This window comes from Calonectris borealis, chromosome 8 (assembly GCF_964195595.1).
Source record: "Calonectris borealis chromosome 8, bCalBor7.hap1.2, whole genome shotgun sequence".
Lineage (NCBI taxonomy): Eukaryota > Metazoa > Chordata > Aves > Procellariiformes > Procellariidae > Calonectris > Calonectris borealis.
Genome location: NC_134319.1, coordinates 32,200,713 through 32,224,152, shown reverse-complemented (window position 1 = coordinate 32,224,152; position 23,440 = coordinate 32,200,713). Strand labels below are relative to the sequence as shown.

The 23,440-nt window shown below is 51.2% G+C and overlaps 2 protein-coding genes across 2 annotated transcripts in view; one reads left to right on the top strand and one right to left on the bottom strand.

Annotated features, from left to right (window-relative positions):
- The first annotated feature begins 1,634 nt into the window (after positions 1–1,634).
- On the top strand, positions 1,635–14,261 carry TOR3A (torsin family 3 member A). Its single transcript, XM_075156858.1, has 6 exons — positions 1,635–2,526; positions 2,928–3,041; positions 3,788–4,053; positions 4,693–4,868; positions 7,077–7,201; positions 7,727–14,261. The coding sequence occupies exons 1-6, from the start codon at positions 1,635–1,637 to the stop codon at positions 7,975–7,977; spliced, it is 1,824 nt and encodes a 607-aa protein (XP_075012959.1). The 3' UTR covers positions 7,978–14,261.
- Positions 14,262–14,396: 135 nt separating this feature from the next.
- The window catches only part of ABL2 (ABL proto-oncogene 2, non-receptor tyrosine kinase), a 46,446-nt gene continuing 37,402 nt past the window's right edge, over positions 14,397–23,440 (bottom strand). The window contains exons 6-11 of the mRNA XM_075157011.1: positions 22,271–22,448; positions 21,439–21,623; positions 20,452–20,604; positions 18,859–18,948; positions 17,453–17,626; positions 14,397–16,819 (exon numbers count right to left, since the gene is read on the bottom strand). Coding sequence (XP_075013112.1) covers positions 15,129–16,819; positions 17,453–17,626; positions 18,859–18,948; positions 20,452–20,604; positions 21,439–21,623; positions 22,271–22,448 — 2,471 coding nt within the window. The 3' untranslated portion in view covers positions 14,397–15,128. The remainder of the gene's footprint in view (positions 16,820–17,452; positions 17,627–18,858; positions 18,949–20,451; positions 20,605–21,438; positions 21,624–22,270; positions 22,449–23,440) is intronic.

Here is a 23,440-nt window from a genome sequence, read left to right as displayed (position 1 = left end):
TCCCTTCTAATCCGTGGGGATAATTTCTTCCCTGAGGTCCTGCAAAGGGAATTGAATTATTTGGGAGGGTTGACTTTTTTTTTTTTCCTTTCTTTGTTTTTCCCCACTTCGGTGTCTTGTTAACCTCAGAGCTGGGTCAAAGAAGGTGTAGTTGGCAGGTTATTAAACAACTGCTTCATTTTCCCCTCTCGCTCTTGCGATGTGCCGCGTCTGAGCGAAGCTGACATCCCAGGAATTGCGCCGTAGTACTGTGGAGCTGGTGTGGTGTTGGACAGTCAGTTGTTTTATCTTTCAGAATTTGCTTTCTCAAACTTTTTTTCCTTTGGAACACGGAAGCATCTATTTTTTATGAAGTGTGTCCTTTTTGATAAGCTCTCTTCAGCTAAAGCACTGACCCCTGGGAGGGTAGAGTTTGAGTGTTACGGCTATGAATTTTTTTATAAATCTATATAAATGCTTCAATTCAGATGCTTCAACTAGTTTTCAGGAAGGCTGATAGCAGTTTAATTTGCTATGGCTACAGTGACTTCGATTTTTAATTGATTTTTTTTTTTTTATGCACACACAGGTTTTAGTTATTGAACTGGTGTTAAGATTTTAGCCTCACTGATTATTTTTGAAGCTGGAGTGGGCAATTATGTTAATACCAGTATCTTTAATGCTGATGTGTAATATATATAGCTACCTGTAGATGGTGATACGTCCCGCTCCATGCCTTGGCGGTGCTGGATCCCGCTCCCCATCCACCTGAACGAGCAAATTGCCAGGCTGGATGAACTGCATTTACTGTGCTTCTTATTTTTATTTTTCTGAGCACTTGGGATAGCCTTGAAATTCTGTGTCCAAAGCATCTTGGCTTCCTCTTGGTCAGGATAAGTTGCGGGTGGATTTGTTCAGATGCTCAGCAACTTGTAGAGGTGTTAGTCCCTTACAGTAAGCCAGCAGCGGGTACAGCTTAAGGTAAAATGCAAGTTATATGGGGCTTACCCACTTTCCATCTCCCCCACGCAGCAGAGTGTGTGTACTTAGCATGGCAGCACTTACCAGTTGCGCTTTGGAGGGTTGAAGTGTACCTGTTTCCAAAATCAAAGCCAGGCTTTGCATGGGGTCCTAAAATCTCCTGCCAAAGCATGGGCAGCCAGCCCTAACGGCTGCTCGCTGCTTCCCTGCACAGGAGGGGTTTACAGCTCGTTGGAGAAAACTGGGTGGTGGTGGTGAGCTTAGTGGTGGTAACGAGTTCTCGTACGAGATTTTATGGTGGTTCTGTGCTGGTTTTAATTTTTCTTTTTTTTTTTTTTTTTTCCTGGCTGCTTGAGTGGAGCCCCCCCTACCTGTGCTGATGTGTGGATGTACTGGAGATGCGCTGATGTCAAAGTAAACAGCAACGCTTCTCGGGGCAGATGAGGAGTGACACACACCCAGTGTCGCACAGCAAGCCCGTCCCACAGCCAGCAACAAAACCGTTTCTCCTAGAGCTTTGATCTGCTTGCTACCCTGAACCGGTAGCACAGCAGGCAGCGAGTACACCCTGCGCGGTGCCCTGCAGCTCCCCGTGCTGCCGGCCCGACTCACCCGCTGCCTCCCGCTCCCTTCTTTATGCCTGTTATTTTTGTGTCCCCTTGGAAACGACCCCGATGAACAATAACTGCCGATGCCTTTTGCATTTGTGGCAGCAAAACTTCAGCTGGGCCACTGGGCTACTGAAAAACCAGATTATTTGCCTTCCCCAGGCATTTGTTGCTGGTGCCGGGGTGCGGAGGCCCGAGGGAGGGCTGTGGGAGCAGGCTGGTGGCGGTGGCGGGGAGCTTCCCTGGGCACCTCTCCATCCCGGCTGGAAGAGGAGCCGCTCGCCTCCCGTCCCAGCGAGGGTTGGCAGGACCTGGGGAGAGGACGGGGTCCAAGTTTCGTGCAGAACAGAGACCGGAGGGGTGCCCGGTGCCTCCTTTTGGGGAAGAGGGTCGGGTTTTGCAGCGTGGCGCTGGCGGGAGCCCAGCGCTGGGGCGCAGGGGAGGCCGGCGGGGTCTCTGCGCGTGGGACGGGGGACGGGCGGGCGCGAGGCCGTGTCCGGCGTGGCGGTGACACCACCCCACGGCTTTCCCCCAGCGACTCCAATTGCAGGCGGCCAGGAAGTGAGATCACGGCTCGGGCGGCTTAAGGGAGGCCGCGAGCCCGCGGACACCCAGCAGAGCCGGAGCAGGGTCCGCTCTCGCCCTGCCGGGGGTCCCCGACCCACCGCCATGGGCCAGGGCAGGCTGCTGGGGCTGGCCTGCTGCCTCCTGCTGCTGCCGGGGAGCTGGGGGGGCCTGGGGAGCCGAGGGACGCCGCGGGGGCCCTGGGAAGAGGAGCAGGGCCCCGTGGCGGAGGGGGGACCGTGGGGCAGGGCGAGGTACGAAGCCATGAAGAAGCACTTGGGAGCTGTGGGTGCCCTCTCCAAGCAGTATTGGCAGTACCTGGCGTGCAAGGTGTGGCAAGAGGGCTGCGAAGAGGAGGAGGAGGAGAAGGAGGAAGAGTCCAGCCCCGGCCCAGGTAAGCGCCTTCCTCCTTTCTCGCCCTCTCCCGTGCCCCAGGAACAGCAGCAGGTCCAAACACCCCAGCACAGGGGGCTGTGCCCCCAGCCCCTGGGGACGCTGTCCTTCCCTTCCCAAGGGTCGCTGTCCTTCCCTTCCCTTCCCTTCGCTGCCCTCGGCATCTCCCCGCTCACTCAGCGTACCCTGGGTTGCCACAAACATGTCTCTCTGTGCCCACTGAGCCAGCTGCGGCCCATTACGTGCTTACCCCCCCTCCCCACAGCCCGGGCTGCCTGCTGGGGGCTGATCCCCTGCACCTGGGCGGGGGACTGCCCTTAACCGGGCTCAGCTGAGCGTCCATGCAAAATGCAAAAAAGGCATTTGCTGGCACACCTCTGCTCAGACCGCTGCCTTTTTCAGGCTGGAGCTTGCCTCTGGTGGGCCAGGATTACCTGGAGATCCTCTCTGCCTGGTACTGCAGCTTCGGCAAGTGCTGCAAGACGGGAGACTGCAGGATAGTCAACAATATCACAGGTAGGTGCTGCGCTGTATTTGGGAGACCCCAAGCAGTGCTTGTCTCTGCTGCCTCTCCCTGTTGTCTCTTTTGTTGTTTGTTTGTGGTGTTTTTTCTTTTTCAAGAAGTGTATTTTAGCAAGTAAAGGGCATTTCTGAGCAGGGCGCTGAGCTGGTGGGAGGGCGAGGGGCTGAGCTAAGTCCTGTTTCCCATTATTCATTTGTAGCTCTGAGACCGCAAAAGAGTTTGCTCCTTACTGCACAGCTCCGGTTTGCCACGAGCCTTGCCTTCATCCGGTAGCTCCCAGGCATGTGCAGTGGGACCCAAACTGGCCCAGTACGGAGCCCCAGGTCGGGAGGGTACCCCAAGATCTGCGTGTAAGCCCCGTGCAGGTATCATTGCACTTCGCTGGCCCTGAGACTGCTGGTATCCATATCCTCTGCTGGGAGCTCGTGAGGGTCTGTGGGCTTCAGTGCTCTCCGCAGTCGTCACATACCTCCTCCACTTCCCAAAGGAAAAAAGGAGTCAGGGGAAGATCTGTGTCTTTTTGCGGTCAGTGGCTGATGCAGGCAGCGTACAGGCAGCCTCGTTAACTCTGTGGCTTTAATGCCACTTCAGACTCCTCTCGGGCAGGCAGCCCCCCCCCCCAGCAGGGCTGTGTGAGCTTAGTGCCCTGCTACGTTACCTCCTCTTATTCCTACCTGCAGCAGGAGCAGCAGCTGGGCTTGCAAGGTAAAGCTGAGCTCTTGCTCTCTCTTTCCTGCAGGGCTAGAAGCAGACCTCGATGGGCAGCTCCACGGGCAGCACTTGGCCAAAGAAGTCGTCATTCGGGCGGTGCAAGGGTTCCTGCAGAGCCCACGGCCGCAGAAGGCGCTGGTCCTCTCCTTCCATGGCTGGTCCGGCACAGGCAAGAACTTTGTGGCCCGGATGCTGGCCAGTCACCTCTACCGGGATGGGCTGAGGAGCAAGTGTGTCAGGGTGTTCATCTCGCTCTTCCACTTCCCCCATCACAAGTACGTGGACTCGTACAAGGTGAGAGCCAACAGCGTGGCGGGATGGTCCAGTGTACTGGGTCTGGCTGGGATGGAGGTCATTTTCTTCACAGCAGCCCACAGGGTACTGCGTTTTGCATTTGTGAGTAGAGCAGTGTTGGTAACACCCCAGTGTTTTGGCTACTGCTGAGCAGTGCTCGCACAGCCTCACTCTGCCCCCGCAGTCGGTAGGTTGGGGGTGCGCAAGAAGTTGGGGGTGACACACGCCAGGCAGCTGGCCCCAACTGACCGAAAGGATATTCCATGCCGTTTAATGTCGCGGTCAGCAATAAAAACTGAGGGGAGGGGGTTTTGGGGTAGGAAGCCATCGCTCAGAGACTGGCTGGGCACCAGTGGTAGGTGTGAGTGATGGCCTTTGCATCGCTTGCTTTGATTTCTTTCTTTCTTCCTCTTTCCTTCGCTTATTAAACTATCTTTATCTCAACCCACAGGTTTACTTGCTTTTGCTCTTCCTATTCTCTGCCCTGTCCCGCTGGGTGGGAGGGAATGAGCAAGCGGCTGAGCGGTGCTTAGCTGCCAGCCAGGGTTAACCCACCGCATCCAGGCTCAGCCCCTGCACGATGATCTGGTGGCGGTGACTGCTGCCGGGCTTCTCACGCTCCTCCCTGCTGCTCCGCAGGCTCAGCTGAAGAAGCAGATAAGCGAGACTGTGCAGCTCTGCAAGCAGTCCCTGTTCATCTTCGATGAGGCAGAGAAACTTCATTTCAGCCTCCTGGATGCCATCAAGCCCTTCATGGCTCGCTATGATAACAAGGCCCAGGTGGATTACCGGAGATCCATCTTCCTCTTCCTCAGGTGATTTCTGGGCCCCCAAAGGGATGGGGAGGAAGAGAGTGATGGAATTTATCCCCTGAAGTGTGCGATGTAAGGGGCTCAGGCTGCAGAGGAGGGGAAAGAGATGTCTAGCTCCTCCAAGAGGCGTTTGCCTCCATGATCAGTTTTGCTTATTTGATACTGGGCATCCTCCCTGGGTCCGGGGCGTTTGCAGGAGGAGCTGAGGTCCGGCTTGGCTGGGACACGCGAGCCAGCGTCTAGGCTTTGAGACAAGGAACCAGTGAGGCTCAGAGCTAGCGTGGAGGCACCCTGCGCAGCTGAGCAGGGAGATGCCGTACTCCAGGGAGCAAAGCTGGGGCCGCAGGTCTCGGTGGGAAGTTCTTGTACAAGGTGGCACCGTTAGGTGGGAGCGGGAAGGGGGGAGTTCCCGCTGGCGGGCCGTGGCTGCAGGCCGAGGTGCCATCCGTCTGCTGTGCTGTGAGGGCCGATCCTGGCATCGGCTCACCCTGTGGTTTAGCGGTTGGAGGTCCGTTCCTTCCCCATCCAAAGGGAGAAAGGGTTTTGGCACGTGCACGCCCCAGAGCTGTCCCTGACCCAGGCCTAGGTGGGACGCACCTGGGGGGAGAAGTGGGACATCTCAAAACCGAGATGTGAGGGAGGCACGTGCCTGAAGTAGCCAGTGAGAAATGCCAAGGAGAGAACAAACATCTTGGGCCCCCTTCAATTTAGGATTTACAGCCTTCAGCTTGGCTCTGGCAAGAGGTGTTCCCACAGGCTGGAGGCGGGTAGAGCGTTCGTTCTCCATCTCCCACCACCCAGGCGAGTGTTCTGACCTCCAAGCTTGGTGGTTGCCCAGGGAAGTTTCTCTGCCCGTGGAAGACCTGTGTCTGTGCCGGGTGCTTGTGGAGCTGACCACAGTTCAGCCCTACCTGCGTGGGCCTCCGGCAGGAGCCGTGGTGGAGGAGGCAGAACCTCCCCTGTTGCTCGGGGCAGGGTGGACCTGCTGCCGGCTGCGCTGAGCTGACCTTGTGTCCTACCTGGCAAGCCGTGCAGGTGCTTGGGGGGGATGACACGTCAGCCCCTTCGGGCCACCAAGCAGAGGGGAGCAGGGTGCCTTGAACTGCAGCAGCGTGTGTTCCCGGGGGGGGTTTCATCGTAGCCGGTGGCAGGGTGACACAGACCTGTTGTAGGAGGGCTGGCTCTGCCCCAGGGCTCCTTTGGACGCCGGCCTGGTCCTGCAGCTTCACCCAGGTTTGGGTGATGGGGATGGGGTGGGACTGGCTGGCTGTCCTCAGTCCAAAGGGGCTGTTTCTCCCGTGGTCTGGGTGGGAGCAGGATCAGTACAAGCTGTTTCCCCCAAACAAGGCGAGGGGGGGGTGGAAACAGTGGTGGCTTTTTAATTTTGCCTCCCCTCCATTTTGGGGAACGGGTCCAGAGCCTCTGACACAAGAGGAGAGGTGGGTGCAGGATCTGTGTCTCCCGGGGCCTCTCTGCCTCCCACCTACACAAGCCCTGCAGCCAGCTGGTTCCCAGTATCGCCAGCTCACTGGTGGCGGGGCACGCGGGGCTGGGGGCTGTTTTCTGAGGCTGTTGCAGACCCCTCACCAGCACGCGGGGGGGCTGCCTGGCCTTGAACTGCTTTTCCGAGGTGAAGGGGTGCCCTGGGAGCCTCGATGACTGTCAGGACCTCGTGTCCCCCACCACGGTGGGCGTCCGGAGGAGTCCCTCGCGTGGGACCTGCGCTGCTTTGTCCCTCGGGCAGGGGATGCTTTGCCAAGTGCTGGGCTGCCACCTGAACCCCTGCCGTGGACCTTTACTTCTGGTGGGGCTCCTGCCACGTGCTCTGCCCTCCAGCTTGGACTTTCAGGGGTGGCTTGTTAAGAGTCTGGTGTGGGGCCAAGTGTCACCTGCGAGGTCAATGGCATCCAAGCCAGGACAGGGGACTGATGGAGATGGAGGATTCTGCTGGCTCCTCGTCCCGCCCTGGGAGAGAAAGCAGCTGCCCCCGGGTCTGAGCTGGCAAGGTGGCAGATGGCTGTATAGATGCCTATAGAAAGGGGCTCCTTGGGAAGAAAGCGGGTTCCTCTGCACACGTTTCGGATGCTGATCCTGCAGGGCAAATCCTTCGCTGCTGACAGTTGCCGAGGCCCGTCTGCAGGGGAGGCTGCTGGCAGCTCTCAGCAGTTCATCTCCGGGGGCACGGTTGAGTGACTTCCCCTCTGTCTGCAGCAATCTCGGCGGCAACACCATCAATGAGGTAGCCCTGGATTTCTGGCGAGCCGGCCGGGCGCGGGAGGAGATCTCCATGGAGTTCCTGGAGCAGCGGCTGCGGCTGGAGCTGCTGGAGCCTGCAGGTAAGAGCTGGGCTCGCTTGCGGGATGCTGTGGGCAGGCTGCCCGCAAACCTGCCCCTCCACGCCAGCTCGGGGCTTTGCTTACGCAGAACCATGCACGAGTGTGTGTGCTGCGGCACGAGCCTTTATTGCAACACCCACCCCGGGGTTATTTGCAACGTGAGCCCCTTCCTTCACCCACAAAAGCACAGCCCATGGCACCGCTGCGGCAGCGAGGCACACCAGGAGGGAGCCGTGGCTCCTTCTTGCCCCTTCAGCCCTGAAAATGGCCAGGTTGCGAGAGACAGCCTAACCCCGGAGGGAAGTGTCAAAGGCTTCTCTGGGGATTCAGGCTCCTCTTGGCCTGAGGCGGGCAAGCCCTGGTGACGTTCTAAGTGCTGGCCAGCTCCGTACCAGCGGAAGGGTGTCTTTCCCACCACATCTGGCTGGATAAGCCAAGACAGCCCCCTCAAAAAGACCCTCGCAGAGGGATGCCAGCTCTCAGACGAAGCTTCTGAAGTTTGTTTTATCTTGCTTTTGGCTACAGAGAATGGTTACGCCCACAGCCACCTCCTCGAAGAGAACCTCATTGATTTCTTCGTGCCGTTCCTGCCCCTGGAGTACCACCACGTGAAGCTCTGCGCGCGGGATGCTTTCCTGGCCCGTGGACTTCCCTACACCGAGGCAGCCCTCGATGAGGTGGCCAGGATGATGGTGTTTGTCCCCAAAGAGGAGAAGCTTTTCTCTGCACAGGGCTGTAAATCTGTATCCCAGCGCATCAGTTACTTCCTTCCTTGAACACCAGGTGGGACCGCGCCAGTGGTGACGCTGGTTCTGCGCACTAGGAGCTGCTCTCCTTGCAGAAGGTCGGGCCAGCAGGTTACCCAGCCACGCAACGCGCGGGGACAGAGACTCAACCCCTTGTGACTCCGAGGGCTGTTTGCGGGGGAGGAGGCGCACCCTGCCCAGCCTCACTCCTGGGACACGGGGACAGCCTGCGCTTGGCTGCGTTTGAAGTCCGTCCGGTGTTTTTTAAGTCCCTTCTTTGAGCAGGTAGTCACCTGAAGTAGCGATTTGGTTGTGCTGGCAGGTGCTTGGTTTGGCGTGACCGGGGATGTCCAAGTCCTTGGTTTGGTAGCACATGATGGCGGCCTCGGACAGACTGGTCCTGTTAAGACAATCCAGCAGAAGCCACGTCCTCGTCCCTGTCCCCAGTTTTCTCGGTCACTTTACAAGCTCTCAAATTGCACAGAAGTGTTTAGCTGGAGTTGAGGTTTTTTTCTCTCTTGCTCTCCTGCACTCACAAGGCGTCTGCTGCTCGGGGTCATGGTTTGTGCAGGGAGGCCCTCGCGTAGAGAAAATGACTGAGGAATCTCCTCCGGAGACGTCAAATCCGTAGCCTCGCGCTTTGGAGTGTCCCTCTCTCGTTGGAGTCTTTCGTTGTATGGAAGCAGCTGCGGGGATGAGGTGAACTTCTGCTGAAATTCTTTTTCTAAGCAGTTTGGTGAAGAGCCTGTTTGCTTCATTGCAAAATGCGAAAAAAGGGAAGACTAATTCAAGGGCAAAGGGCAGCGGAGAAGGATGGTGGCGGAAGGAGCAGGCTGCAGTTGAATTCGCGTTTTCAGGGATGCAATAAGCTTGGGGTTTTTTTTCTTTTTCTTTTTTTTTTCAGTTTGTTGCTGTGGTTTTTTGGCTGGTATCAGCATTACTACACTAAGGAGCCCCAGTGTTTGCTGTCTGGGTACTTGCCAGGTGATAAGTGTGTTACAGCAGGACCAAAAAATTTCAGCAGTGTTACGGGAATCACTTTGTGACCTCTAGGTCAAAGCTCCCTTCCAACACCGCTGGGTCGGGGCGATGAGGTGAAAAAGCACACGCCAAGGACAGGGCTTAGCTCCCCGGACGCCCCGTGTGCGGACCTTTGATCTATTTTCAGTTTTGAACCTCTCCGCGGTGCCCGCACGACCTCTGGGAAAAGATTGACCAGCCGCACTTACTACTCCCGCAGACTTTGAATTTGCGTTTCCCTCCGGGCACGCTGACTCCGTGATCTAACGAGGCTTCGGAGTCCAAGGCAGGAAGATGAGCCAGCCGTTTTCTTACTGCTCAATTGATGCAAAATTAATTTAAACTTACCTGTTGTCTCTAGATTGGACCTTAGGGCCTGCGCCGGCGTGCGCGGTGGTCAGGCGTTTCTGAGACTTGGTTTGCGGGTCGTCTCTTAATCGCAAGCCTAAAGCTTCAGCCTGGGAAAGAGCAGAGGGAGATGTGCCGGGGGAAGGGAGGACACAGCCCCACAGAAGGATGCACCTTGGGTTGTGTTCTATAATCCAGGCAGAAGGGTGTTAGTTCGTTGAAGGTTAGTTGCTTAGAAGGTTGTATAAGCCAGGATAACCTATGATTTTTTTTTTTTAAATACAAAAACTGATGATGGAAGACCTGCGCTCTGCCAGGTCACACGTGTCTATGTTTGAGAATTAAGCGAGCATTCGTTTATGCAACCCAACAGCAAGAACCGCTTTCCACTGACCACTCCACGGCAACGTTAAGTTTGATTTTAAAGGCATAAATAAAGATACTGCTTTTCTTCGCAACCTGGCAGAATTAAATTATTTCTCTTTTCAACAAGTCTATAACCATCTTGCCTTTTCTACCCAAAATAACAAACTTCAGGTTAGTACTGAGCAGCTTCAAAATATTCCTTAAGAAAAAAAAGCAGCACACACTCAGGTATTTTTTGCCAATAAAATATTGCAACCTTTATTTAAAACAAAATGCAAATTGGCAAAACTTTGTGGAACGACAGGCAAAAGAGGCCCTTCAAAGGGCCTTATTTACATCAAGTTTAACACTGTTCGCAGTTCACAGTCAGACGATAGTGAGAGAATTAAATTAGAAAAACAACCAAAATATATTACAATAACAATTAAAAACAAAAACAGTTGACAACACTGGTAGAGTGATTGGTGATTAACGTGTTTCATTTCAAATCCATTCCTGCCCTCAGTGAGTTCACTACTGATACAAACAGCGTGCCGAGCCGACCGGGCTTCACCTCCCGTGCCCTACAGACACATCTGGAAGAACGACCTCCTTTGGTACAGACATTTCTTACCGTGTAGGTATTATAAATAACTCCGGTGTCCCTTAACCTCTTATTTCCTACCACCAGGGAACAGGCTGAAGGTTTTGTTCTACGCTACCGGCAACTGGAGTGCAACCCCAGCGCCCATCCGTGCCAGATGGTGCCACTCGCGCTGCAGCGGGAGGTTTCCGAGCATGCTGCGGTCGCTACCCTTTGGTCTTCCTGCCAGCTACCGATTAGCAGCAGGGCTGGGTTGAGTGTTTTAAAAGAGAAGACAGCAGCCTGTTACATTTGCAAAAAAGAGATCTTCTGGATTCATTAGTGCTTGTCACAGCTGCTGCTGCCCAAGAGCACCGACAAGCAAAATGCGGAGCACCTCGGCTGCTGGGGAAGCCTACCTTAGGTGAGCGGTACAGACACCAGGGCCTGGATTTCTTCCCGACTGCACAGTGTAACCCACCCCACCTACACCCGCTGCCCTGCCGGGAGGGGCTGCTCTGCTAACACAGCGGTTTTGGTGCAGCTATTGCCCCGCGCTGCGGGCTTTGGCACCTGCTGCCCGCAGAGAGCGGTGTGCCGTAAAAGTCTTGCATAAGCACAGGTGACAGGATGTCAACACGCGTGTGTTTGACTGCGTCTCGCTGGCACAAGGCCAGTGGTGCTCAGGAGAAATGTCCTGTGTGAGCAGGCTGGGAACAGAGAGCCCCCTCCCACCGCACTGTGTTCTGCGTCAGCAACGCTGCTCCATTCAGTTCTGCTTTCCCCGCGGCTAAATCTGATGCAGTCCCAAGACCCAGACTCTTAATTCAGCTTCACCCCTATCCGCATTAATGAAAAGTATGATTAAATCGAAGTGCTGCCAGTCAGACAGCTGAGTGCACCCCTTCTGGGGTTAAAAAGGGTGTACAGTGCAGGAAGAAAAGAGAACTGCACCTGTGAGTCAGCTAATTCCCCACAGGAGCTAGGAAGAGAAAGTGCCCCACGTCAGCTCACACGTGTGAGCGCATGCTTTGTGCTTGGCATTACCAGGCCCTACGTGATGCCCTCCCCTGTTGCAAAGATGACTACTTCAAATTCTAGCCCATACTAGTGCAAGTGAGAGCCCGGCTGCAGCTGCATCCCTACCACACAAGACCTTCTGGCAGTGCTGAGGAAAGGAAATGCAACAGGAGTTTATGCCTTGTCCCTACCCTAAGCAGTGGAGCAGGAGGTGCTCTTCACCGGGACAAATAACGGGGCTTCACCATCCTCACGTTACTTTGAACATCCTGTGCAAGGCTGAAAGCAGAGAAGCTGCTGCAGTAAAGACCTTTAAGGCTGAACAGAAAGCCAAACCCAGCAAAAGGGAGAAGGAACGGTAACAATTTTAGGAGCGTGGCTGTGGAAGGAAGAACAACTGAATGGTGATTTATCCCAGACACCATCCTTTTGCTATCCTGCCAGAGGAGAATTCCAGTTTGGGACTAAAACGCTGTTGGGCAGCAGAAGCAGCAGCAATTCTGCAGCCTCCTATTTAGGGGGAAAAAGACCCTAGTGTCAAGTCAGCACTACCTCTGCTACCACCTACCTACCTGATGTGAGTAAGACGATAGGTAAGAGCAGAGAAAACGCTCTCCAGAGGCGTGCCGACAGGCAAATCCCCGAATTCCACTAGTCTGCATTTTCCCTCTACTGAAGGGATCAGAACTGAATGGGCTTCTGTGTTGCCCACAGAGGTTGTGGAGTCTCCATCCCTGGAGATATTTAAAAGCCATCTGGACGCTGTCCTGGGCAGCAGCTGTAGATGGCCCTCCTTGAGCAGGGGGTGGGAGCAGGTCCCTGCCACCCTCAGCTGTTCTGTGGCTCTGTAGAAGCAGACGGCTGCTTCAGCGGTGTTACTGCCCGCTGCTCCATCCCACTGCCCATCACCTGAAAGGAAGCGGGGATGACCAGTGGAGGGGATCCCCAGCGAAGTGAGGATCAGTTAGTTTCTTCAGAAAGGGCTGAAAGAGGGGAGTTTTAGTAGTTAAAAATTCCAGGAATTGTTCGCTATTCTATCACTTTTGCTGGCGCTTTTCTGGAAGACTGGCATTCAGGGGAAGGAACAAAAAAAAAAAAAAAAAGGCTGCTTTTGAAATACTCATCAGAACTGGACTAACTAAAATTTTCTGGTTAAAATATCTCTCCCCTGAGAATCACTTCAGATTGAGTCTGTTTGTCCTGGGCTGCGTAGTAGTACAATGATGAAACCACGCGATTGTCTGCCGGGGCAAACAAGACCTGCCTTTCTGCCCCGAAGAAAGCTCCCATACCTTTTCAACCCTTTTGATTGTTTAAAAGGCCGTGTGAAGCAATACCACGAGCCTTCTTCCCTTTGCAGGTCACCTTTCCAAAAGCAACGGAGCGATGCACACCTTCAATAAAGATGACTGAAAGAGATAAGGTAAACCACAAAAGCCCTCAGCAAAGTCTACAAGATAACGGTGTGGTACTCTTCTGCCTTACGGCTGAGCGGTGCTGTGACAGAGCCTCCCCTGCCCCGCTGACCTGAGGGCTGCAGGAGAGCCTGGGCAAGCTGAAAATCCTATTGCAGAACTCGACAGCAGCTTTGTTGGGTGGGCTTGGTACTGCTAAGTCAGGATGAGTAACCCATGCTGTACTTTCATTTGTCTCCACTTAGGTACTAGCTCACTGGAGTAACTGACTCGCAGGAATAATTAATTCACTTTAATGCCTGTCAGGTGTGTGGGGGGGTGTGGGTTGCTTTTTTTTGGTTTTTTTTTTTTCACCATTTCACTTGGACAGCGTAGCTTACGTGGTCCATTTTACCTCGCATACCGCTCCACTGGTGCGCATTCACGCATCGTGGCACAGCTTTGTTTACCACAGACCAGTAATAAAAATGAGGCTTCTCAGACACCAGCCCATTTCTAAAGATTTTTCAGGCCACTGTCTCACTATGCTCCATGGGAAAAACAGGGACACAGCGAGACAGCCCAGCCTACTTCCAAGCACCAACAGGGCAATGCTTCTAGACAGAGATGGAAGTGCCCATCTTCTAAATTCACACCTGTGCCCCAGCTCAACTCTAAATGCTCAAACTAAAAGCAACACAGTCACACTTTAAAAACAAGTTAAAAAAGCATTTTAGCCAAAAAATAAAAGATTTAAGGTGCAAAGCAAGCCAGATCCTCTATCATCACCAGTAGTGTGAAGTGAGCAGCAGCATGCAGGGTAACGTGTGTCTGGAGCCAGGTATCAGGCCTGTTTCCTTCTTCTCTCAAACCAACAGTTAGTTGAGGTTTTCCTACTTGCCAGTACATTTACATCTCAGGGAGTTGTGCGTATACGCAGAAGACCGGCTTTTTGAGGCCACGACAGTCTACAAACAGCACTAAGACCAAGGAAGACAGCTTTAACCACATGACTGCTTTCATTCTGGGATTGTCAGTAGGCGTCAGACATCAGAGACCATAACCCGCAGGAGCTCTCCAAGGCAGAGCCCTAACACTTGTCACATCTTAGGCAGAGGAGTGCCCAGTATATGTGCATGTTCCCTATGCCACAGCACGAGCTTCTGGTCTAGCCTTTAAAATGCAGGAACAAATTAAAAGAAAGATGGCTGTGATGCCCCTGCGTGCTGACATACTTTGTCACCTTCATATGCAGGGAAGCTGAAAGCCTGTGAGACCAGTAAGCCTTAGAACAAATCCCAGGAAGCCGTCAGCGTGAAGTGTTAGTGTTACGCCAAGAGTAGGGACTGGTCCAGGGAACGCTGCAGCAGCGAGGGCGTGTGGCGGGCAGGCGAGGCTGTACTTTCTGGCTCTCCAGCTGGCCCCGCAGCGCTGTGACTGCTAAAGGAATGTGGAGAACAGCCAGGGGTGGCAGAGGCTCTGCCTTACCTACCATGGGTCAGGGTGATGAAACTGAATTGGGGAGTCAACCTGGTAACAAGTTAAAAACAATCTAGAGCTTAAAAAAAAAAAAAAAAAAAAAAAAAAAACAAACAAAAAACAAACCCCACCCACCCCAATAACAACACTGGCAAGTTGTGCAAGAGCCCCAAACTACTCACAAAAGACCATCAAGCAGCACCCACGCTAGACCACTAGAAATAGGTATCAACTGAGTGAAGGCTGTGTGGTGGGGAAGGGGGTATTCCAGTGGTAAGTCTGCCCAGCATCCCTGACACTTCCGATACAACGAAGATGAGAACGTGTGGTGGATGAGGTGGACAGGAGGGAAAAGGGATAGTTTCATATATTAACTAATTTTGCAGTTCTCATTACAGCAGCAACAGCGCTGTGGAAGTAAGCCATCTGGGCTAGTGCATCCACCTCCAGCAGCTCTGAATACTGTCAGTGCATTAGACCTTTCCCCCAACCGCACGCGACCTCCCCCTTCAGAGCTACTCCAGCTCAGACTGCTCGGCAGTTGGTACCAACGGAGCCCCAGTGCCTTTCCTTTGCCTTGTCAGGAGGCCAAAGCATGCGTTAGTGCAGACAGGGGAGGATCTGTACAGCCGAGTGGCCTGCAGCCACTCCGGTACTCCAGCCATCACACATCAAACCATCCTTCCCAGAGCAAGAACCTGCTATCGATTCTCCTGCCTCTCCAAGGGAGGAGCAAGGAACTTCCTTCCCTTGCCATACCAAGCAGATCAGACTGACTAGGTAGGGACAAATACTTGAATGTTCTGCCCCTTACAGCTTTAATCTACCCTTTCCATCCCCATTTTTTGAGATGAACCTGTAAACGTGAGGAGAACTCAGTGATCTGAGGTACTTCACATACTCAAGTATCAGTCTTTCCTTTTGAAAGCATCAGTACAGAAAAAAAGTCCCCCCCTCCCCGTGTGTATTTCTCTTACCCAGATTGACAGTAGCTACCTTTGCACCACATCGCTGATTTCTTGGACACACGACAATAAGTTATTAAGGACGGGGTTTGCCCCAGGGACGCTAGCAGCTGTTGAGGACACCTGCAGTTCCTGCAGGCTGAGTTCCAGTTTGCTCACGGCTTCCCGGAAGGCAAATTTGTTGCGTGTATGCGGGATGCAGTCCACGTAGCCTGAGCAGTAATCCAACAGCTGGTGCCCTGTGTCCACCAGCTGGCTGTTTGGTGTCGGCTCGGCGATGGCACTGGAGAGAAGATCTGCACACTCCAGCAGGGCTTCCTTGCTGATTTTGTCTGCAGAGATCTTCTCAGCTGCCTGTTTGGTCTTTCTTAGCGCTACTTTTGCACCAGCCGTGCCGTTGGCCATTTTCACTGGGGAGGTGGAAGACGATGACAGAGGCACTTGAGGTGGAGGCATCACGGGCCTCCCAGATTTTCCACCAACAGGTGCTGCTGCTGCTGCCTTCTTACTCCCTTCGCTTGATTCCAGTCCGTGCTGCGCTCCCGCCACGTTGCTCAACTCTTCTGCTGCATCTGAGCAGGCAGCTGGCTGTTGTAGGAGCCTCATCACTGGTGGTGGAGGTGGAGCACACTTTGGTTTTACCCGTCTGGGCCGGTCCCTGTCGCCGGAAGAAGTGACCTGATGCTCAGATAAGAGCTTAAATTTATTACCCTGAGAGTCTGTGCCAATGAGCTGCACGTCTGCTGGAGTGTGTTTTAGAGTGGGTGAGATTAGGACTGGCACTTTGTGGTTATGAGTGGTTGGAAGTATTGCTGCAGCCTTTACTGGAGATGACCACCCCGGTCTCTCACCATCCTCAAGGGCCCCTTGCCGTGGGCCACTGTTTTTTTCTTTGCCCTTAGGAGCTGCTGCTAGCCCTGGACCTTCCTTTTCTTCCGATCCGGAGGGGGTTCGGAAAGGGAGTGCTGTGGCACCCCTCGGCAAGAGTTTTGCTTTTGGTCTCTCTCTGGTCAAAGCAGGGCCTTCTTCAAACCTTTTGGGAAGCAGGTCATTGGCCCTCCCCGTGCTCTCATCAGGCTGAGAGGAGGTGGACACTGTCCGTTCCAGCTGGATTTTTGACCTCTGGGAATTTCTGGGAAGGGTCATTGCCATCCTATCCTGCTCTGGAAGCCCTGAGGACATGGAAGATGTAGAGTTTGACCTTGGAAAAGGCTTTGAAGCTTCTTCATTGCCAGTGGGTTTTCCTGCTCGTAAACCCAGAGTCTTTTTAATCAAGCGTGGTGTAAAGAAACCAGTGATGCCCGACCACCCACCGGTGCTTACGCCCCCACCACTGCTGGTACCAGTGCCATCATCGTTGTAAAGGGTCCTCTGCACAAAGCCCCCACCGTAGCACTTGGGTGGTGCCAGGCTTGCGTCCTGCTGCGCGGGAGCAAAAGAGAACCCGTCCACATGCTGCAAGGAAGCAACAGATGAAAAGTTACCCGTCAGCTCGTATTTCTTATGGGGCTGATTCTCCATCTCCCGGAAGGAACTGCTGCGCTTGGGAGGTGTGGGAGCATTCCTCTTCTTCATAAAGGAGCTGAAGAAGCCACCTTTTCTATCCCTGGTGAAAGTGGTCTCTTTGGCATCCTCCAACAGGCTGCTGGGTGACTTGTCCCTCTGCTTGCGAGGCAGTGCAGGAGACCCACTTGTTGGCTGTGTGCTTCTGATAAAACCTAGACAGAAGAAACAAGTGTGAATCTGCAAAATCAATTTCCATTTCCACCTCCCTATCCTGCAGTGGGCTTTATGAGCTGCCCAGGTTCTGCAGAGATAGACCGAGAGAGGAAGTTAGCACTTTTATTTTTGTGCGAGGCTGGTGTGATTTTGACTTTTTTTTTTCACTTTTTTTCTACTTCTGCATGCATGACCTGTCTGTTGTCTATACTGAGGAGGCCACTTAGGAGAGAGTTCAGGAAAAAGTGAAGTTGCTTTTTTCTTCCAGGTTCTTACTCCCTTTCCGTAATTTTTCCCTCCTTCCCCGAATACTGCAAGTATAAAAGAAAATCTCTTGTTGCATTGTCAACTTTAGTTTTGAAGCTGTCATTTAAAAAAAGCAGCAAAACTAAATTTAAAAGAAAAAACCACAATGGGATTTACTAAAAGAACACTGAACAAGCTGCAGTGTTTTCTATCTGCTAGTAAATAACTGGGCTGCTGAGGTGCCCAACAGCCCTAATGATGTAGCAGCACAAAGCACCTTCCCATGTCACGTTGTTCTGTTTTCTTCTGTTTCTCTGGCAATTTACACCAGCAGCAAGCCTATCCCAGAACACGTGGCCTCACTGCCACTGTCCCAGTGCCCATACCTGGTGCTGAGCTGGAAGCTGAGTGCTCCACAGTATCTTGTGTTCCTTCGATGTTCTCCTTGTTCTCTGCCTGTTTCTTCAGTGTTCTAGTCTTGGAGGGAAGCATGGGTAACCGGGGCAGGTAAGGAACTATGGATGAAGAGGAGGCTGTTCTTCCAAGCTCCTCTGCTACCTCTGTAAGGAAAAAAAAAAACCAAAAAGGGAATAGTTGGAACAAAGACCAGCAGAGGAAGAGCAAAAGAGAACCTGGGTCTTTACTGCAAACCCAGACTGGCAAGAAGAGATACATGACTGAGAAATACATAGTTTATGGATTTAGTTTTTGCTCAAGCCTAGAGGTATTCAGGGTAAGGTGTTTTTCACAATGCTTTCAAACGCATTTACATCTTTATAAATTCAGCAAAAAACCCCAGTGGTAGGATCTGTACGAGAGGTCTATACAAGTCTAGCTCCCTGCTGGGTTAAGGGTTGCTCAAGAGCTAAAGCCAGCACTGAATGCATTTGCCTCTGTTTTTAATTAAGGTGCCTCCTGTTGATGCTCCTGGGATCCCCCAGAAGTTGTATCCTCTCTGGATCTGGATCTGAGCTGCTTTGCTTGAGGCAAAGCACTGCACCTCCCTATTAGAAATGAAGACTGCATGTTTCCTTCCCAACATCAACACAAGGTATGTGATTGAAAAAAATCAGAAAAAAACCCACAACCTCCTGGCCACACCTAGGTTGGCATTTGTGTGGGTCACCTGATGTGCCTATTAGAGATCCTCCCTGGTAGAATTCTATTTGGTGTGGGTTTTTTGTAGTAAGGAAGTGGATGGATCAGCTTCATATTTAATTTAAAAATTTAGAAGATGCTCAGACATTTCTGCTTCTCTGCTGTATCACACTTCTCACCAGTATTTACCTCCTAGTTGATTATATTTGAGAGTTGAGTTGCACAGATTCGCTCCTAAGTAGAAAATCCAGAGATTAAGGCACACTTTAAAAAGGCAGGCTGGTAGAGTAATATTTCATGACCTAACTGCTGCAGTCAGCAAGGAACTGTGATATCCATACATCCTTCTCTCTCCCTCAGCATCACTCACTATTCCTTACTCTTTAGTCTCGGAAACAAGAGGCTTCCTCTAATAGAGGAGGCAATATTCTTTACATTAACTCTTTGGCATCTTAGTGCTCAAATGAAACTATACTGTCCCCTGCACTGGTATATGTCTAAAGTTTATTCAATATTTGTGTAGCAAGTAAAAGAATGTATTCACCCACTTATGGTTACGAAATTAAGTAAGGGATGAAGTTTCATCACAACCTCCGCTGCTAGCAGATGAGCCTTAAGGGCCCGTCGGTAAGTTATAGCACTCTGGGGAATAACCTCCAGTACTGTTTCAGAAGAAAGCAACAGAGCCTCTCACCCTCTGAGATGCTCGAGTCGTGGAACATGGTTTCAAAAGCTTGGTGGGTCTCAGCAAAGGAAGGTCGGTCTGGTGGGTTCCACTTCCAGCCTGCAGTGTGAGAAAGCAGAGTAAGTCTCGGTGCCTGAAACGGGTAGGAGATAAATTTTTATTCTGTCCAAGGAGACAGAACATACCTAAGCTTTCTCAACTGTCGTCAGAGTCTGATCTCCTACTATTAAACAGGCTGTAGAGTCATTCACAGATATTAATTCATACCATATCCTAACAAACAGATCTTGAGAGGAAGGAACCAATTCTAAAAATCCCAGCTCTCTGCCAACTCCACAAGTTTTTCTGATCTCCCTATCCCTCTTTCTGAATTTTTTGGGCAAAAGAGAATTCCATGTTTGCTACCCTGGCTGTTTGGACTGAACACATCTAGCCCAGTCGCAGATAACTATGTGTGCAAAGCTCCAGGCACCATTCTGCTCACATGCTCTTAATACTGAAACTCAAGCAGAGCCTTCCAAAAGGAGAATGTATGCACCCTGTGGGGGAAAGAGGAAGAGAGCGCATTGATCTAAGATGGAGTTTGGAAAGTTATAGAAGGGTATCATGACGAAAAGTGTAATTTCTGTAGTTAGAAACCTGCACTAGGGGGGCACTAGGGGAATGCATTCTGGAAGCACTATCTGTTGTGGTATCACCATAGGGTCTGGAAAGTGACTGGCATTCTGCTCATTTTGGGTTGCAATAATATCATATGAATTCCCTGCTTTTGGGCTTTTGTCAGCTTCCTGAAGGTTTTTTGAAGCAATATCCTTCATAATTACCCAGCTGCTTTGTTTCATAACTGAAGTTCACCCTGACTTTCTTTGACATGCTGGGGATCAGGCATCACTGGAGACGGGCTATAAAATGGCCTCTCAAGCCCTGGTTTGTCTGTTTTGTACGTTGAGGGCCACACAGATTGCCTGAGTTAGCACCAAGGAGTCTCTTCTCGCCCTGGTCACACTGACAGGGTCTCTCTCCTCAGAGCTGCTTACCTTACTCAACGGCATGGCCTGGTTTGCTCCCTAGGATCTTCAGCCTTTTGCCCAATATATTCTCTGCTCTTGTGGGACTGAAGGAGATTGGCAATGCTCTTAAACTCTGTTGCTCTCTTCCTGTAGCACACTATCTTTTGGCCTTTTATTAGTAGATTTTCAATTTGTTATGGAGCATTAAGGAGCTTTTCATGGCGTGCTTGGAGGATGCATTTTGCGCAACTTTGTCAACTACATGTCTCCTGCACAGGTGCTGTGTTTGCAGAGAACTAAATTTCCTTCTTATTTGGTGATTCCACAGTAAGAGTCCTACTGACAAAATACCAGTACAATTTGCCACAAGGTGCTATCCAGCTGTACTCAGAGATGACAGTTTTTGAGAGTGAATTCTTGTTCCCTAGAGACCAGAGTCATCCGCATCAGTAACCAGGTACATCTCAGGTGACGGGGCCTTTTCCACATTAGCTAACAAAATGGCACATAAGAAGCAAGGACTTCAGTGTTAACTACAGATTTCTCCCACCACTCTCAGGCTTTGTCCCCCAAACTGGAAGAAGATACTCACATGCCCTCATCAGTTCGTAAACCTTTGGAGGGCATCCCTCGGGTTGTTCCATCCGATAGCCCTTTTCCAGCAGATCATACACCTGAGAGAGGTCAATGCCTGGGTATGGTGACATCCCATAGGTAGCAATTTCCCATAACAGCACCCCAAAGGCTGCAAAAGGAGGAAAAACAAAATTCCTAGTCATAAGTGTCCTGGTTTTGGCTGGGATAGAGTTAATTTTCTTCCTAGTAGCTGGTATAGCACTGTGTTTTGGATTTAGGATGAGAATAATGTTGATAACACACTGATGCTTTAGTTGCTGCTGAGCAGTGCTTACTCTAAGTCAGGGACTTTTCAGCTTCTCATACTGCCCTGCCAGCGAGGAGGCTGGAGGTGCACAAGAAGCTGGGAGGGGACACAGCCCGGACAGCTGACCCAAGCTGGCCAAAGGGATATTCCATAGCTTATGACATCATGCTGAACAAAAACTGGGGGGAGTTGGCCAGGGGGCCACGGCCGCTGCTCGGGAACTGGGTGGGCATCAGTCAGCAGGTGGTGAGCAATTGCATTGTGCATCACTTGTTTTGTATATTCTTTTATCATTGTTATTATTTTCCCTTCCTTTTCTGTCCTACTAAATCATCTTTATCTCAACCCATGAGTTTTACCTTTTTTCCGATTCTCTCCCCCATCCCACTGCAGGGGAGTGAGCGAACGGCTGCGTGGTGTTTAGCTGCCTGCTGGGTTAAACCACGACATAAGTCTGCCCTCTTCTTGTGTTGCTCATTACATTGTGGCCTGTACTGCAGCTTAAGGCAGCATCTCTTTCTTGCAGATATTTCAGGCCAGTCTAGGTGAAGACATGACATGCTAAAAATGCTATTGATTCATGAAGCTGTGGCCTCCCCATGTATTTCTGCCCACGCCAGAAAGCAAGTTACTGTCTAGGCTGGCAAAGAAAACCAAAATGAAACAGAACACACTACTGAAATGGAGTTTTCTTACCCCACACGTCTGATTTGATTGAAAAGGTGTTATAGGCCAGGCTCTCAGGAGCAGTCCATTTGATTGGGAACTTGGCTCCAGCGTGAGCTGTGTAGGTATCTCCAGTCATAAGTCGACTTAAGCCAAAGTCAGCCACCTTCACCACATGATTTTCTCCAACTAAGCAGTTCCGTGCTGCCAGGTCCCTGTATAAAGGAAAAAAAGCACACTCCTTTACAGGAGCAAGAGCAGGGCTTTTGAACATAAGTCTTCTGGTTGCATAGCCTGTCCCCCTCTTCTGAATTGGGAAGCACTCTCTTTATACAGCAGATAAAGGCAATGTGAGCTTTGCTCTGAACAGTGTCAGGCACTGTGTGGACTTACTCTTAGGAGCAATAAGGTAAGTCAGGATATAGGGTTCATTCTTTAAACTCTATTAAATTTCCAGTAATGATAGCTGTTACGATGAGAAGTTTATGCTTCCTAAGAATAGGATGAGATCAGCAGCTCATCACACACTGGTAACAGCTTATGGCACGGCTTTATCTGACTGGATGAAAATAGGTCATTGTGGTTGACAATGCCTTGCACAAAGGGGGTACATCAGAACAGGACACCACCAACTTTCGTAGCTGTCAGGCAGTTGGGCACAAGATTGTAAGTCTGGCATGAAAGTCATGGGGAGAAGAAATTGCAAGATAATATTGAAACGAAAACAGCTCTTGGATAACCCAGTGTGAAACGTAAATCTGGAAGAAACATCCCCAAAAGGAAGAATTCCTGGGCCACCATGCTGGTGGCCCGTTCATCATTGCAATCTGAGATTGTACCACCTCAATGTGATTTTACCCACCTGTGAATGAAGTTCTTCTTCTCCAGGTACTCCATAGCAGAGGAGATCTGGGTGGCCATGTAAAGTAGCACAACAGCACTCACTTCCTCCCGGTTGCATTCCCGTAAGTAGTCTAGCAGGTTCCCATACGGCATGTATTCTGTCACAATGTAAAAGGGAGGCTCCAGGGTACAGACACCTAGCAGTGACGAGGAGGGAGCATGTGAATAAAGCTTCCCTTTCTTCCCTACCTTACCACTATTCCCGATTTAATATCCATTTGTCACATTTCGTACTGATGAGTATTTCTCTGAAGTGAAGACTTCCATCTACAAGACCCAGATCAATGCAGCCCAACTTAAAATTCAGTGCTTCTGTCTTTATCTGTCCATCTCTATCCATAAAGTGATAGAGAGAAACATGTCTACTCCTATCTAATATACATAAAGGAGCAGTTCTGTTCTTCGGAGGGTTACAGAATGAAATAGGAGTTATTTTGAACACATAAGATTTGCTTTTCCTCTCCTCTCCTCCTTCATAAAGCTAAAGAGTGGCCAACTGGAAGTAGGTACCTGTCAACTGGCAAGATTTCCAGACTGAAATATCACTACAGAGTAATGTGAAGCACTCCCATGTGTGCTGGGTAAGTGATCAGCACGGTGGGACCTGCTCCTAAAGCAGCATTCTCACACATTCCTCAGATGACTACTTGCTACAGTCATTGCAGTTATGTACAAAGTATGTATTAGCAGAGGAGGTGGACAACAGGACACTCATGTCAAATCTCTGTGAACTCCCGCTGCAGCACTGCCGAATGCCTGTTCATACCGTTACGCACATACAGAAGTGCAACACAACTACACTGTGCATCAGAAAGAGCAAAAATGCATCTCTCTGATGAGAAATCTTTGTCTCTAGTCCTGGAACCAGACAGGGCTGGGCAGACACTTCATCTGTGCCCATTTTTTAAATGGGTACAGAATAGTTGCCATTACTAAAAGCCTTCACATTCTTCACATTTCTCCTTTCATCCCAGGCTTGGCTTGACAGCTTTGCTCCTGAAAGCAGCAAAAGTCTAGAGGCAATTAAACACTAGCAAAGGTTTAGAGTGTCTCCTTAAGAATCTTTGTACATGCAGAATTAACAGCTATGCAGACTATTTAATAGTGATCATCACGTTATGCATTTGCC

What these genes read in the sequence shown, in the direction of transcription:
- TOR3A (XM_075156858.1), top strand. Translation starts at nt 1,635, where the DNA reads ATGAACAATAACTGCCGATGCCTTTTGCATTTGTGGCAGCAAAACTTC. An exon ending in AGAGTCCAGCCCCGGCCCAG is followed by an intron (nt 2,527 to 2,927) that starts GTAAGCGCCTTC and finishes TGCCTTTTTCAG; the next exon opens with GCTGGAGCTTGCCTCTGGTG. An exon ending in GGAGCTGCTGGAGCCTGCAG is followed by an intron (nt 7,202 to 7,726) that starts GTAAGAGCTGGG and finishes TTTTGGCTACAG; the next exon opens with AGAATGGTTACGCCCACAGC.